General features: G+C 38.8%; 1 protein-coding gene across 1 annotated transcript; it reads right to left on the bottom strand.

Moving 5' to 3' along the window:
* Positions 1 to 3,662: 3,662 nt before the first annotated feature.
* On the bottom strand, positions 3,663 to 6,657 carry LOC144255415 (disintegrin and metalloproteinase domain-containing protein 20-like). The gene is made up of 2 exons (XM_077800112.1): positions 4,362 to 6,657; positions 3,663 to 3,743 (listed from the first exon to the last, which is right to left on the bottom strand). Exons 1-2 carry the CDS (start codon positions 6,495 to 6,497, stop codon positions 3,663 to 3,665), a joined length of 2,217 nt encoding a protein of 738 aa, XP_077656238.1. The 5' UTR covers positions 6,498 to 6,657.
* Positions 6,658 to 17,693: the final 11,036 nt, after the last annotated feature.

The raw sequence follows: 17,693 nt of genomic DNA, 5'->3' as shown, positions 1-17,693 counted from the left end.
TCTTATATTTGATAAAGGGGCTAAAAGCATGCAATGGAGGAAGGATAGCATCTTCAACAAATGGTGCTGGGAAAACTGGAAATCCATTTGCATCAAAATGAATCTGAATCCCTATCTCTCGCCTTGCACAAAAGTTAACTCAAAATGGATCAAGGAGCTTGATATTAAATCAGAGACACGGCATCTGATAGAAGAAAAAGTTGGTTATGATCTACATACTGTGGGAGCAGGCTCCAAATTCCTCAATAGGACACCCATAGCGCAAGAGTTAACAATTAGAATCAACAAATGGGACTTACTCAAACTAAAAAGTTTTTTCTCAGCAAAAGAAACAATAAGAGAGATAAACAGGGAGCCTACATCCTGGGAACAAATCTTTACTCCACACACTTCAGATAGAGCCCTAATAACCAGAATATATAAAGAACTCAAAAAATTAGACAATAAGACAACAAGTAACCCAATCAATAAATGGGCAAAGGACCTGAACAGACACTTCTCAGAAGAGGACATACAATCAATCAATAAGTACATGAAAAAATGCTCACCATCGCTAGCAGTCAGAGAAATGCAAATCAAAACTACCCTAAGATACCATCTCACTCCAGTAAGATTGGCAGCCATTAGAAAGTCAAACAACAATAAGTGCTGGAGAGGATGTGGGGAAAAGGGCACTCTTGTTCATTGCTGGTGGGACTGCAAATTGGTGCAGCCAATTTGGAAAGCAGTATGGAGATTTCTTGGAAAGCTGGGAATGGAACCACCATTTGACCCAGCTATTCCCCTTCTCGGTCTATTCCCTAAAGACCTAATAAGAGCATGCTACAGGGACACTGCTACATCGATGTTCATAGCAGCACAATTCACGATAGCAAGATTGTGGAATCAGCCTAGATGCCCTTCAATAGATGAATGGATTAAAAAAATGTGGCATTTATACACAATGGAGTATTACTCTGCATTTAAAAATGACAAAATCATAGAATTTGGAGGGAAATGGATGGCATTAGAGCAGATTATGCTAAGTGAAGCTAGTCAATCTTTAAAAAACAAATACCAAATGACTCCTCTGATATAAGGGGAGGAAACAAGGACAGGGTAGGGACGAAGAGCTTGAGACGAAGATTTTTATTAACAGGGTTGAGAGGTGGGAGGGAAAGGAAACGAGAAGGGGAATCGCATGGAAATGGAAGGCGATCCTCAGGGTTATACAAAATGACATATAAGAGGAAAGGAGGGGTAAGACAAGATAATTCAAATGGAAGAAGTGATTTACAGTAGAAGGGGTAGAGAGAGAAAAGGGGAGGGGAGGGGAGGGGAGGGGGGATAGTAGAGAATAATATAGACAGCAGAATACATCAGACACTAGAAAGGCAATATGTCAATCAATGGAAGGGTAACTGATGTGATGCAGCAATCTGTATACGGGATAAAATTGGGAGTTCATAACTCATTTGAATCAAACTGTGAAATATGATGTATGAGGAACTATGTAATGTTTTGAACAACCAACAATAAAAAAAAAAAAAAAAAAGAAAAAAAAAAAAAACAAAAAAAAAAAAAAAAGAAAAGGTGAAATATTAACATGAAGAAAGAGGTATATGTTCATCTTAAGAGTAATCATTCACTTGGAATTTGTATATAAATATTTTCAAAATATTTGAAACAAATCAGGCACAATGGCAAAGGATTTGAATCGCTTGGGAAGATGAGGCAGGTAGATTGCAACTTCAAAGCCAGCCTCAGAAATTCAGTGAGGCCCTAAGCAACTTAGCAGGACCGGGTTTCAAAATAAAAAAATAAAAGGGCTGAGGAGGTGTTCAGTGGTAATGTTCCTCTGAGTTCAATCACCAGCACCAAAAAGAAAAGCAGCAAAAGGGGAGATAAAAAATAAGAAACAGGAAAATTCAAAATGCAGTTGACGATGTTAATACAGCTTTCTCAGCCACAAACAGAACATATAAAAAAAACTTTTTGAAAGAAAAGTGAAGCACCTCTACTCAAAGTCATATAGATACATACATTCAGCCTCCAATACTATGTTAAATAAATACAGAATAGGCATTGTTTTCATACTCACCTAGGGTGCTTACCAAAATTAATTCTCAACTATTGCCATACTCAGTAAATGTTAAAAAATACAATTGAAGTTTGTATTTCTTAATCACTGCAGAATTAAACACTATAAAAAGGAACAAGACAAAAAAAATAGCCAGATGTTTCAACACTAAAGAAAACCCAACTATACCATGTTTAAAATAAAAAAAATTTAAATGGATAATGGATAATATTTGGAATCACTGCTACTGAATGACATTTTTTTAAAAAAACCTTATAGGATGTGGCAATGGCAATGAATACTTACATGAACATTTTTAGCTTTCAGGGTATGTATTAGAAAAACCTTAAATTTCAAAATATATTATCTGAATTCTAATCAACAAGTTAGAGCCACAATGGTGGAAAAAAACTTTAAAAACAGATATATAAGTACAAAACAGTGACATTAAAAGCTAACATAAAATAGGAAAAATCAATGTAGCCTAAAATGGTTACTTTAAAAGAATAATCAAATTGATAAATCCTTAGCAAAACTGCTTCAAGACAACATTGAGAAAATATAAACAGACAGCATCAGGAAGGAATGAGGAAATGCCACCATATTTCCTATGGACAAAAAAGGAAATGAAACCATACTCTGAGCAAACTATTATGTCCACAAATAGGAAATCACAGGACAATTGAACAAATTCCTTGAAACACACAATTTAATGAATTAGACACATAAGAAGGTACAAAAACGAAATAGCTCTACATCTCTCAAAGGGAATTAATCGGTACACAGATTGCATAAAGGATTTCCATGGGTAATGCCTACAAACACTATTAGAGTAACAGAAAAGATGTGGTCAGGGATCAGAGATCTTACCCTTATCAAACTTAGAACTTCAGGGAAACAACACACAGAACAACAATGAAGGAAGAAGTCCAGAACAACTAATGCTGTATACCTTTCATACCAGAACACAGGGATGAAGAACCCTGCCACTGTGGCCCACGGAGTAAAACATCTGACAGACAACATTTGCTACACTGTCTTTATCCACATTGGTTAAAGCTTCTTTAAGGCCTGAACACAACTTAATTTCTTTGTGTGCAAACACTGGCTTCATCTCCATCCTACCTGGCCTCTCCAAATCTGTGTCTCTAATAAACATCTTGTATTCTGAATTCCAATTCAGGCCTGTGTCTGTAGCACTCGACCTATAAGAATGATAACTACAGAAAGCACCAAATATGCCCAGGGTCAGGAGATCACAGCAAAAAATTCGGGTTTATTAGAGTAGAGGTGATTAAAGGGAGGCCCCCTGCAGAACAGGCACACACATCTTGGAGGAGGTACATGAACAGCTGATACTGGAGCTTCAGGAATTCAGAGGAAACCACTCAACTAACCCCAGAGCTACAACACAGATCACTGAGAGGCCAGTGGTTAACTGCTGCTTGTATACCTTGGAAAACATGAGGGTGGTTCTGCTAGTGACAACCAAATTGGACTCCACAGCCCAACAGCTAGTATGAATGAACCCAATCAGACTAATGCTGATGGCAATATTAAGTACACAGGAAAGAAAGGAATGAAAACCCTCTTCTCCTCTCATCTATCTGTCCAGGCCTACTTCAATTGCTCTTTTGGCCACAACTAAATGGGCCAACAGAAATGGCCTTTGTAGAGGTACATCCTGCAAATTACATAGAAGAATAAAAAATCGAGAGGCTTGAAATACTGACCAACACCTTAAACATAAAATGATAACTTCTGACTGGGCTTCCATGCCTGTAATCCTAGTGGCTTAGGAGGCGGAGACAGGCGGATTGCCAGTTCAAAGCCAGCTTCAGCAACTTAGTGAGGCCCTAAGCAACTTGGTGAGACCCTGTCTCAAGATAAAAAATAAAATGGGCTGGAGATGTGGCTCATGGCTGCCAAAAAAAAAAAAAAAAAAGGACAACTTCTGGGAAAAATGAACCTTTATTGTTGTTTAAAACACTAAAGAATAAGTAAGAACATGGTGGGATTTTTTGCTGTAATAGCCAGAGCTTATAATCTTAGCATGACAGACCTTTGAATTTCTGTTGAGAAAGACATGCCCTGCATTTCTCTACTGTTAAAAATTAGAGATCATTTTAATTAGTTATGAGCCTTAGATTTCTATTTCTTCCTCTTTCTCTTCTTCTTCTTTATTTTCTTCAACCTTTTCCTGTTTCTTTATCCATCCCATATAAAGCATAAACAGACAACATACAAAGAAAACAATCAAAATAAGGGACAATAATAACAATTTTCTCCAGTTTCCAGTCACATTTCGAGTCTCATTTCTAGTCTCATTTCCAGGCACACTTCCAGTCTCGGGTCCAGGCACATTTGCAGTAGTAGTTCTAGTCACATTGAACTCTGGAACGGGTTTCCCAGGAGGTGGGCCACTATCTTCACTACCTCCATTTCCTTTGTTACTACAGTTGGGAGGTGACCATTCATGGTTGCAGTGACAGTGATGTTTGTTATTACAGACCCCCCTCATGTTGCAGGTCTCAGGCTGACAGGTTTCGGTCGGCTGAACCATACTGACACACTTCTTACTGATGCAGATCTTTCCTGGAGCACATGAGGTGCCTTCTTTTACTTGACCAATATCAGGTATGGACATCCCTAAATGATAATCAGTGCCCCAGCAAGTGTTTTGATTGAAGTGAAACTGATGCACTGTAGAATGTGCTTGGAGAGTGGGAATTTTGTTCACATTGTCACACTGAATCCTTCCACACATGATGTCAGGCTGCGAACATTTGGCATATGTTGTGCCTACAATATTACAGTGCCCAAAACGATTTCCTTGGGTGTTGATTTCATTGTAGCAACTCTGAGATGCACTCCTTGCATCTTTGCCAAAAATCTCTTTACACTGTATATCATGGGTATTACATGTCTTTTTATAGCAGTAGGCACTGTCACTACAAGGGCTTCCATCCTGCACATATACATCATCTGGGCATTGATGGGATGTCCCATTGCACCACTCGGGAAGGTCACATTCATTGACCTGGTTTCTACATAAAGTCCCTGATGGCATTAATTTACAGTCTTTGCAACAAAGCCCAGAAGCACAAGAAGCTCCAGAACGCAAAGTGCAGTTAGGCAGACAACAAGGATCTCTGGCACACTGATGTATAGTTCCACAGTCACACTCCTCTCCTTCTTCAATTACGAGATTCCCACAATACTTCAACGTAAAGATATTCCTTGCATATGGAGGAGGATAAATACATGTATTCATAGTATTGTCCCAAAAATTGGCATAACTGCAATTGCTAAATTTATTTGTCACCTTTCTATATGCATACATTATGCACCACTGTAATGCACACACACACCATCGAGTGTCATGCACCATACCCAAATTATGGCCAAGCTCATGGCTCACAGTAAGTGCAAAAAGGTATAAGCTATTGTCTTCAAAAACATCAGCTCCAGAGTTAAAAGGACTTTGGCATATTCCATTAACATAGGCAACACCAAGTTTTGAGCTATTTAATTCTTTTATGAAAAGATGTGCAGCATCATGATGCAGCCGGGCATCAAGTTGAAAAAGCTTCCAAAGTGTAAACTGCTCCACAACTAGATCTAAGTCAATACTGGTATCAATTGGGTTTCTTGTAGTCCAGACCTCCATCCCAGTCAAAATTACATCAATTTCCAAAGGGTCAAATAAGGAATCCACTATACTGAGAACATTAATGACGTCAAACAGCACGATGGTCACATTGCTTTGGGAGAAAACATATCTAACATGATCCACAACCACTACTAGCTCAATAAACCGTGAGTGAGTCCACCAGCCCACATAAGAACTTTGTTTCAGAGTGAAAATATGTGACATTTGCAATTCCAATTGACGTGCTATTTTCTCTTCTGTTAACCCACATCCCCTAGGTGGGAACTGTGTATCATTAGTGTCTATCTTATACACCAAGTGCTCATTTGTAGCAGAAAGTTTAATAGGCTTAATTTCATAAGCAAGTTCATTTATCTGTAGCATTCCTTGAAAGCCCCCTGAACAGGTGCTGAGGACAACCAGGGACTCAGAGATCCCCTCCACAAAACCATGATAGTAGCAGTCATCCTGGATAAAGGGCTGATCCTGATGGAGGACATGATGTTCTGTGTAAGTGAGCACTGGGAGGTGTGGAGAAACTAACAGCTTCTTGGCCTTCATGTGGACAACATGTCTTTGGCCTCCAAACCGCAGACTATAGGAGAGCCAACCCAGAGCCTCTGCACTTTTGTCCCTGCTGATAACCTTCAAAGGGATCACCACTTCTGGGGAGGTGAAATGCTGGGAGGGACTGGCCTGGGAGAGGTCAGGAATGGACAGAGATATCCCAAGCCAGAGCAGTAGAAAAGTGACCCTGATGTGCATCAGAGTCTCAACCACAGCCATTATGCATCTGTCATTAAGGATCTGTCATTAAGGAGCCACCTGTCCAGAGAAAAAGAACAAGGCAAGAGCATGAGGAACTGCTGGTCAGGCTCCTCCCTCTCAGCTGTTCAGAGTGCTGGGCTGATCTTTATGGATCTGTATCCTGGTGGAGCTGGACCATCAGAGCTGCAGTAATGAAAGTAAAAAATAAAAAGGGCTGGAATGGAGTCAGTGGAACAGGAAAGATGGGAGACAAAAAAAAGAAGTGAGCCTAAGTAATATTTGAATTGGGACAAGATTTGAAGCAATAACATGCATGGGATTGGCATATTCTAATATAAATACACACACACAGAGACGTGTGTGTATGTGTGTGTGTGTGTGTGTGTGTGTGTGTGTGTAGGCTCCCAGAGAAATAGGTAAGATTTGACATAGGCAGATAAAAACCTGGATATCAGATACATTAAGATTCATTACATACTAGGCAGATGGTTTCTGTTATGATACTGGGAAAGGAACCCAATACCTGCACATGCTAGGCCAATCCCCAGCACTATACACTCTTCTTTAAATATGTAAAATTATAATAATAAGTTTTCCAGTTTGAAAAGATATATTTTACGCAAATTCCTCTGTTACCCAAAAACCTACAGGCACTCCACACTGTCAGCAAACATGTGAATGACCCAGACAAAATCCATCATTCATGGTTACTTTATTCATGCAGTTTGCTTTTGCTCTTCCCCCACCCAACCCCACTCCAGACATCTTATGTAGTCCCAATACTAAGTTTACAGCCAAAAGACCCACTTAAAGGGCTCAAAAGTAGTGGTCGATCTCCTCTAATTGACGATATTAAAAAAAAAAAAAAAGAAGGGAAATGGATGAGGTAATGGGGTGAGGTAAGTTATTAGGGGCAGGGCATCCAGGCCAGCTGCCTCCAACCATAGCTTGCAGACATAGCCTTCTCGAGAACCCAAACAGCCCACCAGCCTCATGTTCTAAATCCTGAGGGGCTCACTGTGGTCATGTCAATATGAACTCAATTCTAGTTTTCCAATGGCTGCTGAGTTACCTGGATCGATCCTATTCAATGTCAACTTTCCAAAGAATGCTGATCAAGAAGATTCAGCCTAGAGTTCATTAAAAAGCTCATAAGATCACAATGAGTGGACTTGAAAACCTCACTACTATTGGAAACAAACTTCCTCTCAGGAAAAAGCTAATCTGGGTCATTTACTGATTTTCACCTAAATGACAAATTAATAATCTGCCTTGTCTTTGAGATAAAAATTAAAACAAACTTAGAGCCACATTGTTACCACCTACTGTGGGCTTAAATGTCCTAAGTAAGGATGTAACTGGGATCAGCAGCACAGAGCATGAGCAATACTCTTGGAACTGAAAGTCAACAAAACCATGCACCCATCTAGGTAGGATTCCAAAACTAATCAGTAGCTAATGAATACCACAGAGGAAACCACAGTCACTAGAAAATACCTCTGACACAAAGCATTTCTGAGAAAGATGCACTCCATTCGCCAGATGTCCTTTCCATCTTTCTCTTCATCATATCCTTGGTATTTTTTAGAGTTTTAGATAATAAAATGGAAATGGGTAAAGTGGGATAGGATTATGAAAAAGACTCAGAGAGAAGATAACAACATCCTAACAATTGTCAAAAATACAAGGTTTATAGAAAAGTTTATGGTGAGGAATGTTTGGGATAGGCAAGTCTTTGTCATCAGCAATAAGGAATGCTGCATTCCCACAAATTACATGAAGTGGTGTCCACTGCACAGTCCTTCTGCTGACATGACTAAAACTCCAAACACCAAGAGATTCTCCTTCTGCCTCAATCATTAACTCTTTTGTCAACTTCAAAGAGCTACTTCAGACTCCTCAAGATGCCATTGTGCCATGTCTCCTTTTACAGATGACCTATTTCAACATTTCTCAAACAAGGGTCACAAACCTTTCTAGGTCATGAAATCAATTCAGGAAGATTTCAGTAAATGAAACACAATAGAGTAGAAGATATCAGTTAATTGCACTGATATCACCAGTGTGTTTAACTTGGTAACCTGACACCAAAAAACTAAGAGTTCTTATGCTCCCCATCAATGTTCTGAACTACAAACCTAAATTTATGGCAGGACTGTTAATCTCCACATGACATTCTGGACATTATGTTTCCTCATTGTGAATAGGATTCCTATAGAGTTTTACCAACAAGAGCACTAGAAAAAGAAAAAAAAAGGCAAAAACTTTTAGGAATGCTACTTTTGGGGGCGTGGGTACTGTCTGCATACCACAGCCATGGTTTTTTTGCTCTGGTGATAACATTTGGTTGATACAGAAACAGAGAAAGCTTCATCAAGTCCCTTCCAAGGCACAAGAGCCAGCAGACAGTGCTCCCTGCTCAGAAGTCTTGAGATCTAGGACATTTCAGAATCCTGGGCAACGAACACAGCCTGACAGAGTCCCTTCCTCAGATGTTCCACTACCAGCTCTATCAGACCATGACACAAAGAGCCTTGATGCCAAGTGAAAGTTGGGAGCACCCTCCCTCAGATCTGAGTCGTCACTTTTGGAGGACCTTTTCCCAAGCCCCTATGGTACCACCACTACCTCAGCATCCTTTTCTAAGAGGTCCAGCTATCAGTTGCACCTTTCCTTTGTTCCCAAATGACCAGCACCACCTATCCTCATCTCAGGTCCAGATCTCTGAGGCCCATTATAAAAGCATCTAGGTTACCATAACCCCAACCTCTTCCCCTTTCTTGGAGAAGTAGCTCCTTTTGAGAAATCCCACCTCCTGTACCTCAGTGTTCTCTTCTAATCATTTCAGTCCTCTAATACCTTTTCAAAAACTTCCTATTGTAATGTCTCTTGGTGGGTTTCTCTGTTCTGAACTGGATCTTGACAGATACAGCATCTGGTACCAGGACTGATTCTGACAGAGAGAGGGAGAGAGAGACAGGCAAATAAGCATCTGGGATTGGTGTGCACATGTGCATGGCCTGAGACACACTGGTGAACTCCCGCCCAATGGGGAATGAGCATGGAGTAGTATCACAATTACATAAATTACCACTCACTGTTGATTGTGATGAAGTGCCCCAGTGTTACTAGTGTGCAGGGGGACCAAGTGAGTACTGGGATAATGTCCATAAGTGCCTCAAGGACTGGGGGGTGGGGCAGCTGGATTTAACTCTACTGATGATGATGGTCCAAGACCCCACTTTCTCAGATCACATGGCTTATCATAATGGACCTGAAAGAATCTCTTCTTTGTTTTACCACAGCACCAACCTCACTGAAGATCAAAATATTGTAGGCAGTGCGGAATCACAATGAGAGTTAAGCACATTCATTTCCTGACACTCTAGTGGGATGTTAGGTCACTAACAGAAAAGGAAAAAATGTGGGGATTTGAAATGAGGAATTCCAGGGGGACCTGGGTGGTTCTGAGCCTCCTTTGCCAGTGAAAGAGCCTAGAGCACTCCTGTCTGAGGAATTGAGCTTGAGACCCTGTAATGACCTCAGGTGAGAAACTTACCCTGCAAGAGGATTCCTAGACTCTTCAAGACATGCAACTAATGGCCCTACACACAGACTAAAACCCTATCTCAACATGTTCCTGAGGGTCAGGTCTAAGTCTCAATTGGAAGGCAAAAGTTTCTATTACAGAATATTTGCAATGTTGTCATAGTTTATATTGGCAGAGACCCACAGTGTTGTGTAGGATATAGATCCTAAGAATTTTAGATTGTGGAAGAGTAAAAAGCACAATGAAGCATGCCAAATATTTATTATGGGTGAACTTACCAGATACCTGGATTTTTTATGCTAGCTCGGGCATTTGAAAGTACATCAATAATTTTACTTGTTTGACTGAAACATACTGCAGTGAGGTTTTATACTCCAGGAGATCAGGATACCTAAACTTTGTTCACATAATGTACAGAAAGGGTACCAAAGACTTAGAGCAATAGGAACACTAGTACCAACTCATCATGTATAACCTGCACACATACATTCCTTGAAATTACTCAGGAGACACAGATGGGCTCCCTGATCCTAAAGAAGGTAATTTGAGCCTAGAGTAACAGTGACCACAGTTTAGTGCACTGCAGATACAAAAGAAGTGCATTTTTCATGATGAGCTGCAGGAATGATGTGTCAACCAGAGTATTCTGAGCCCTAAAGTTCCAAAGGAAAGACGAACAGTTCATAGTCACCCTATCAATTAAAACATGGGCAGCCTACCAAAATACTACGTAGTTCAATAAAGGGAAACCACTAGACTGGATGGACAAAAAAACTCCCCATCACGGCAGAGTCCTAACTTCTTGTTTTCCTAGATTAAGCCAATTCATAGATCCAAGGACTTTCAACGGAATAAGAGGCTGTGTCCCTCTAAGGAATGATGCTGCAACTCAGCTTCAAGTGTATTCAGTCATATGCTGCATAATGATGCTTTGGACAATGGGGAATCCACACAGTGTTCTCATAAGAGTATAATGATACTGAAAAATTTGAACCACACGCTCAACTCATACCCGAAGGAGATATCTCCCAACTACTAGAGAAGAGTAGAACTCAAGACCATTCACAGTGAAGTGCTTAAAAGGAGCTTGTATACCTCAAGAAGCTCCTTATGAAACATTTCAAAGAATGGCCCCCAACACCAAAAGACTTTTTGTTAATAGAACGAATGCTCCTAGCACATTTCCTACTTAGAAGGAAGTCTAAGATGGAAAATGGAGACAAACCAAGCAAAACACATGAACATAATTCCAAAAGGAGTGAAACCTTCTCAGAAAGAGCCTCAAGCAGGTCCAGAGGAGAGATTCCAGAAGAAGGCATAGTTATCACAGGGATAAGAGCTCCATGCCTGTAACTGCCCCTCAAGACTTTCCAGCAGGACAGGATGTAGTGGTGGAAGCTAGTGATAACAATGATGCTAACCCTTTGGAAATCTGGGCTAATGGGTGTGTTTGGGCCTTAGTGTTCAACAACAACAACAACAACAACAATTAAAAGTAAAAGGAGAGCTTAGAAAATTGAAACAGAAAAGTGCTTACAGAATAAAGATGTAGAAGAAAAAATACTGTGTAGCAACCCGTCGATGTGTATGTATTTTAAACTAACTGTTCTCACTAGTCCAAAAGTTAAAAACATTTTAATTTATGTTACAATAACCTAAGGTTATTTTCATTATTAAAATTATAATGTACTGAAAGTAAATATTTTTAAATTAAAAATATTACTGGTGAAAGAAAAATATCTTTTATAAATGCAGCGTGTGGCCTAGGTGTAAGGGCTACAGCAGTGCGAAGCAATGTTGAGCTGGGGCATTCACTCCATGCACAACTACTGACAGAATTCCAGTCCCACAAGTCCAATTCATGGTACAGCCCGGTAAAAGTTGATAATTTGTTCTCATTTACAGTGCATTTTTACTTATCTTTTCTATGTTTAAATGGAAAAATGCCTACCACTGACTACGGTATTCAGAACAGGAACCCAGGGTCCTTGTAACACGGTCCTTGCTATTTGAGAAGCTAAGGCAGGAGGACTTCAAGTTCAAGGCCATCTTTGGCAACTCGCCAAGACATGTCTCAGAATACAAAATTTATAAGGGGCTGAGGATGTAGTTAAGTGGTAGAGTGCCACTTGGCTCAATACTCAGGATCACCAAAAAAAAGGGCGTGGGAATGATGTTGGAATTTAACTCAATGTTAAAGTGCCCTGGTTTCAATCCTCAGTATCAGGTAGTGTATGAGTGGGAGAACATGTAAATAATAGAAACATATTAATAATAGAAAAAATGAAATATTGGCATGATAAATGAGGTATATGTTTATCATAAGAGTGACAATTCAGTTGGAATTTGTATATACTCAGTAAATATTTTCAAAATATTTGAAACAAGCCAGGCACAATGGCAAAGGACTTGATTCGCTTGGGAAGATGAGGCAGGTGGACAGCAAGTTCAAAGCCAGCCTCAGCAATTGAGTGAGGCCCTAAGCAACTTAGCAGGACTGGGTTTCAAAATAAAAAATAAAACAGGCTGGGGAGGTGTTCAGTGGTAATGTGCCTATGGGTTCCAATCACTAGCTCCAAAAAGGAAAGAAACAAAAGGGGAGATCAAAAATAAGAAACAGGAAAATTCAAAATGTATTTGACGATGTTAATACAGCTTTCTCAGCCACAAACAGAACATACAAAAACACTTTTTGGAAAGAAATGTCAAGCACCTCTACTCAAAGTCATCTGGACAAATACATTCACCCTAAAATACTATGTTAAACAAATACAAAATAGACATTGCTTTCATATCCACCTAGGGTACTTACAAAAATTAATTCTCAACTATTGCCATACTCAGTAAATGTTAAAGAGTAAAATTGAAATTTATGTTTCTTAATCACTGCAGAATTAAAAACTATAAAAAGGAACAAGACAAAACACAGCCAGACCTTTCAAAATTAAAGAAATACCTAAATACTCCACGTTTAATACAAAAAATCAAAATGCATAATGGATAATATTTGGACTGAGTGCTACTGAATGAAATTATACGAAAAAAAAAAACCTTGCATGATGTGGCAATGGCAATGAATACTTATATGGACATTTTGAGCTTTCAGGGTATGTATTTAAAAAGGTTTTAATTTCAAAATATTTTATCTGAGCTATAATCAAGTGAGAGGTGAAAAACCAGCCTTGACCTCAGAGCAAAGACTGTCCAAGGAAGGGACATGACTTAGTACTTGGAAAAAAAACCCACAGAGCACTCCTAAGAACATTCCCAGGCTGCTAAGTGGTTTATCTACAAATAACAGGAGAGATCTGCTGTGCCAGGTGTCCCTGACTCAGTCAGGCTAGGTGGGGATCCATAACAGCCCCCTAGCAGCCACCAATCAGCATGAGACAGGGAAATACCTGGGATGCCAGATAACCCTCCCAGTGGTTTATAGTGGTTGATAACAAGTTGGGAAACCATGTAGTTCAGCACGTACACCCCTCTTGGCTCAAACCAATCAGTTCAAACGAATACCCCTTTTGTACTGACCAATCACCCCTACCCCACTTGTTCCCGCCAGTGAATGTGCTAATCATGTTTTAGAGTTGTTATTTGATTTTCCCGAGGTGTGTGATGATTTGTTAAGATGTATGTGAAGTCCCTGCCCTCTCCAAAGAATGTATAAAACTGCTGCAAACCCTGGGCTCAGGGCCTCTCAGCGTCACCAGTTGCTGTGTGCGTGTAGAGGACCCAGCTAGCTCGCAATAAACACCTCTTTGCTGCTTACATGGATCTTGGGTCTCTGGTGGTCTTTGGGGGGTCCCGAATTTCAGCATAACAGAGGCACAATGGTCAAACAAAACTTTAAAAAACAGATATATGAGTATGAAACTGTGACATTAAAAGCAAACATAAAATGGGAAAAATCAATGTAGCCAAAGGCTAGTTTAAGAGGAGACAACAGCCAGTGTGTAATTATGGGGGTACTCTTCCTGCCCAACATAATCTAAGCCAGCCTAAAATTTACAATCTCAAATAATTAGTAAATAACAAAGTACAAATACTCAGAAATATATTTACAGAAAGCAAAGCCTCTGATAGATCTAGTCCACATAGATTGTGGAACTAGACAAGGGAAAAATGGCTCTAGTGGTTTATTTAAGGGAATACATCAAAGGCAGGGTTAAGATTTCAAGGGTGGAATCTTGCTTCAGGATGTCTTGAAGTCACTAGGTTGATTGACATCTTGGCAGGTCACCCATCTCAGGTGCTGTGTGGGATCTTTGGCAGAGCTTGAGGGGGAAGTTCACCTTCATCAGGTGCTCAATTCCTGTGGGGGGTGACACAGGAAGTTCCCAACGCCTAACTTATCCCCTCACAAGGCTACCATGCACACACAGCCCAAAGACAGCTTGTGACATCTCCCCCATTCTTAACTTATAAATGAGGACGAGGGGTTATAACTTTGAATCACTGGGTCCTTGATGTGAGGGCATCATGGTCTACTATTATGATATAAAAAGAATTAGTAGAAAACACATCATTTCAATAATATACCATGTAGAATGTTCAACATGTTTTTAGGATGGGAGCCAATCAATTTACAAAGTGTTTGACAAGCTAGAGGTGCAGGGCCCATGAGCTTAGTCCTGCTTTTTTAAGTATCCTGCCTGGGTGCTTTGATGTATCCCCACAAGGCTTAAGCCGTTGTTATTGTTACGTTAAACTATGCATCAGATGATCACTAAGTTTTTCCCAATTTTATTGGGAAGCATGAAATCTGGCTGCAGTAATACAGGTATACTTATATTTAGCATGACATTTAAGCCTTTATAGAATTTGAGAGCAGAAAGCTTAGTATTGATATCTATAAGAATGGCTTTTAAAATATTTAATCTTATCCATACTTACTAATTGTATAGGACTTTAGAAATATTTTGAGCCAAGTTATTAAGAAAATGTGCTTAGATTACATTTTTTACAATTTACAGGATACTATTATGTCTCCAATAATTAAATATAAGAGGATTAAATATAGGTTCACAGGCCACAGTGGGAACCCTCCTTGGGTTTCCTGCCTATAAAGTTAGATATGGGGCCATTTGTAAGACAGGGAAAATGAGGCAACAATTAAATGCCAGAGATCTTTTTTGATATCATCTTTCCTGAAGTTAGAATATTATGAATGAAACTTTCAGGGGTCCTATCATCATGAGAGAATGGATTATGTCCATACATACAGTGAATGTGGAGGCAGATATAAGCCTGAGAGAATACAATAAGATACATAGGACCCAAATTATCCTCAAATAAGAAATGACTGTTATAAATCCAAATGTGAGTTATTAACCTTTCTAGAGTAACATCAATCAGTTTGCCAGGCTTAATTTGGCCTTCATTATATGGCTATAAATAATACCCAAACACTAGGGAGTAATTTAAATCATATGGAATCAAAATGATAGTATATCTCATCTTAATTTGGTATTCTGAAAATAATTTTAGATAACTCAATTACTTTTTAGCTTTTTAGATCTTTTACTAAATTAAGAATCTAAATTAAACATGGTTGTTTGCAAATTTCTTTTAAGAAGTAGAAGTGAAACACTTAGTGACACTACTTCCATGTTAAGTCCTCCTGGCTTTGGACTTTCTGTAGCAAGTGGCATCTTGATATAACTGTCTTTTATCAAGTTTTTGAAAATCAATCCAAAACATATCAATCACCTCCAGAGATTTTATGTTGCACTGGCAAAGCATTTATATACTTCATTCATTCAGTAAAAATGCCAAATTCTATTGTAGAATGATTAGGGCAGTAAAATATTGGTGGATATTTTGTGGAAATAACTGGCTTGCTATGAGAAAAATCTATTTCAATAATCATTCTATTTTAATAACTGTCCAGATATATAAGTACAATCTTAAGTTCTAAGGACCAGCATGACTGGTGGGTCTAGTTTCTTCCCATCTTGTCTTTCCTCTAAAGTTACTTTTAAATAACTGGTATGTTCACTAAGGGACCAACATGTAGTTAGGCTGCTAATGTAGCTATTATGTTTAAATCTAGTCACATGAATGGATGTAATATGAGTATCTGTAAGACCATCCATCATATGAGTATTATTAATAAATACGGGGATGAATTCTCCAGCCCATATTACAAGGTACATTAAAGTGGACTAGCGGAATGAGTTCATAGAAATCTCTCCACAGATTTTACTTACCTGATATTGCTCATAAGGACTACATAGCTATAACCACTGTGGTTGGAAATGCACCTTTGGGTGTCAGGTTTTTCAGCCCTTTCCACGATGACAGGTTTAGATTTTTATCCTTTGAAATCTGATTCGTTCAATTGTACCATAGGTTGCTTAGCAGCAGTAAGAGTTTCAGTATCATAATTTTTAAAAAATTTTTAAATATTTTTGTGAGATTTAGTAGGGACTTTTAGGGTCCTGTTTTCCCACTTTTGTATTTTTTTAAATTGAATAAAAAGATATATATATATATATGTCAGAGTATCATTAGCTTAAACTATACACAATGGCCTAGTGTAGTACAAATATTTCAATAAGAAGAAGAGATTTACTATCTTTAGTTGGCCAGGAAACTTGGCAAGAGTTACTTATTAGGCTCGAGCAGGCCAATATTATTGACTTGGAAAAGGATTATAGTAAATAAAAGCCTAATTTTTATCAAATGTATAATTTGATTTTAACTTTAGTAATAGGCTGAGCAACAAAATTATAAAAGGGAGTTTGTATAGATGTTGAAAGTCAGCTTTATAATTTGTTTTTTTCTATAAGTAATACCTTATGGTCTTAAATTAACTTGATATACTCGAATTGATACTTGTGTAAGACATTAACAACCAATAGCTGTAAGGTTTATAGGGGAAAATGCAATGAAATTAACAAGAGTAAAACTATGTGTAATTATCATAATAGCTATGACTTAAGGAATATAATTTTATAATTGATCTCCATATATTATATAGTGTTTTTTGTTTAAGAATACAGTGAGTTGTATAATAAAAATTTACATTTTGACTCTAACTTTAAATGAATTTGGATGATTATCTTAACTTTGAATGAGGTGAGAGGCAGAGTTTTAACTTAGGAGAGATAGCCTCCACAACAGACAGGAAAGATATAAAGAGACGCCCTTTTAGAATAAGAAATATATTTACTTAGTGAGGATAGGAAAAATATATTTTTAAAATTTTTTTAGTTGCTGATGGACCTTTATTATTTATTTATTTATATGTGGTGCTGAGAATCGAACTCAGTGCCTCACACATGCTAGGAAAGTCCTGTACCACTCATCCATTATCCTAGCCCAGGAAAAATATTTTTTATTTATTACTAATAACGAAAAATGAAGTAGAAGAATGAATAGGATCCCCCACAGCGGACACTCCACCGAGGCAGTCAGCGGCCACCATCCGGTAAAGCTGAAGGATACACCGCCACTCTCCCACAGACTGCAACATCAAAACAGGTTTGTGTCAATCAGCTCACCCCCCAGACAGCGGGAATTCGCATAAAATCTCTCCTAGGCTTGCCGGGAGAGGGAGTATCAAGCTGAGCCTCCATAAAGACTAGGGGGAAACTAGAGACACCTGACCTCCAACCCCTCCTCCCAGTAGCAGCCAAAACGAAACCTGGCTAGCCAGCGCT

This window comes from Urocitellus parryii, chromosome 6 (assembly GCF_045843805.1).
Source record: "Urocitellus parryii isolate mUroPar1 chromosome 6, mUroPar1.hap1, whole genome shotgun sequence".
NCBI classification, from domain to species: Eukaryota; Metazoa; Chordata; class Mammalia; order Rodentia; family Sciuridae; genus Urocitellus; species Urocitellus parryii.
This window is presented reverse-complemented; position numbering and strand designations above follow the sequence as displayed.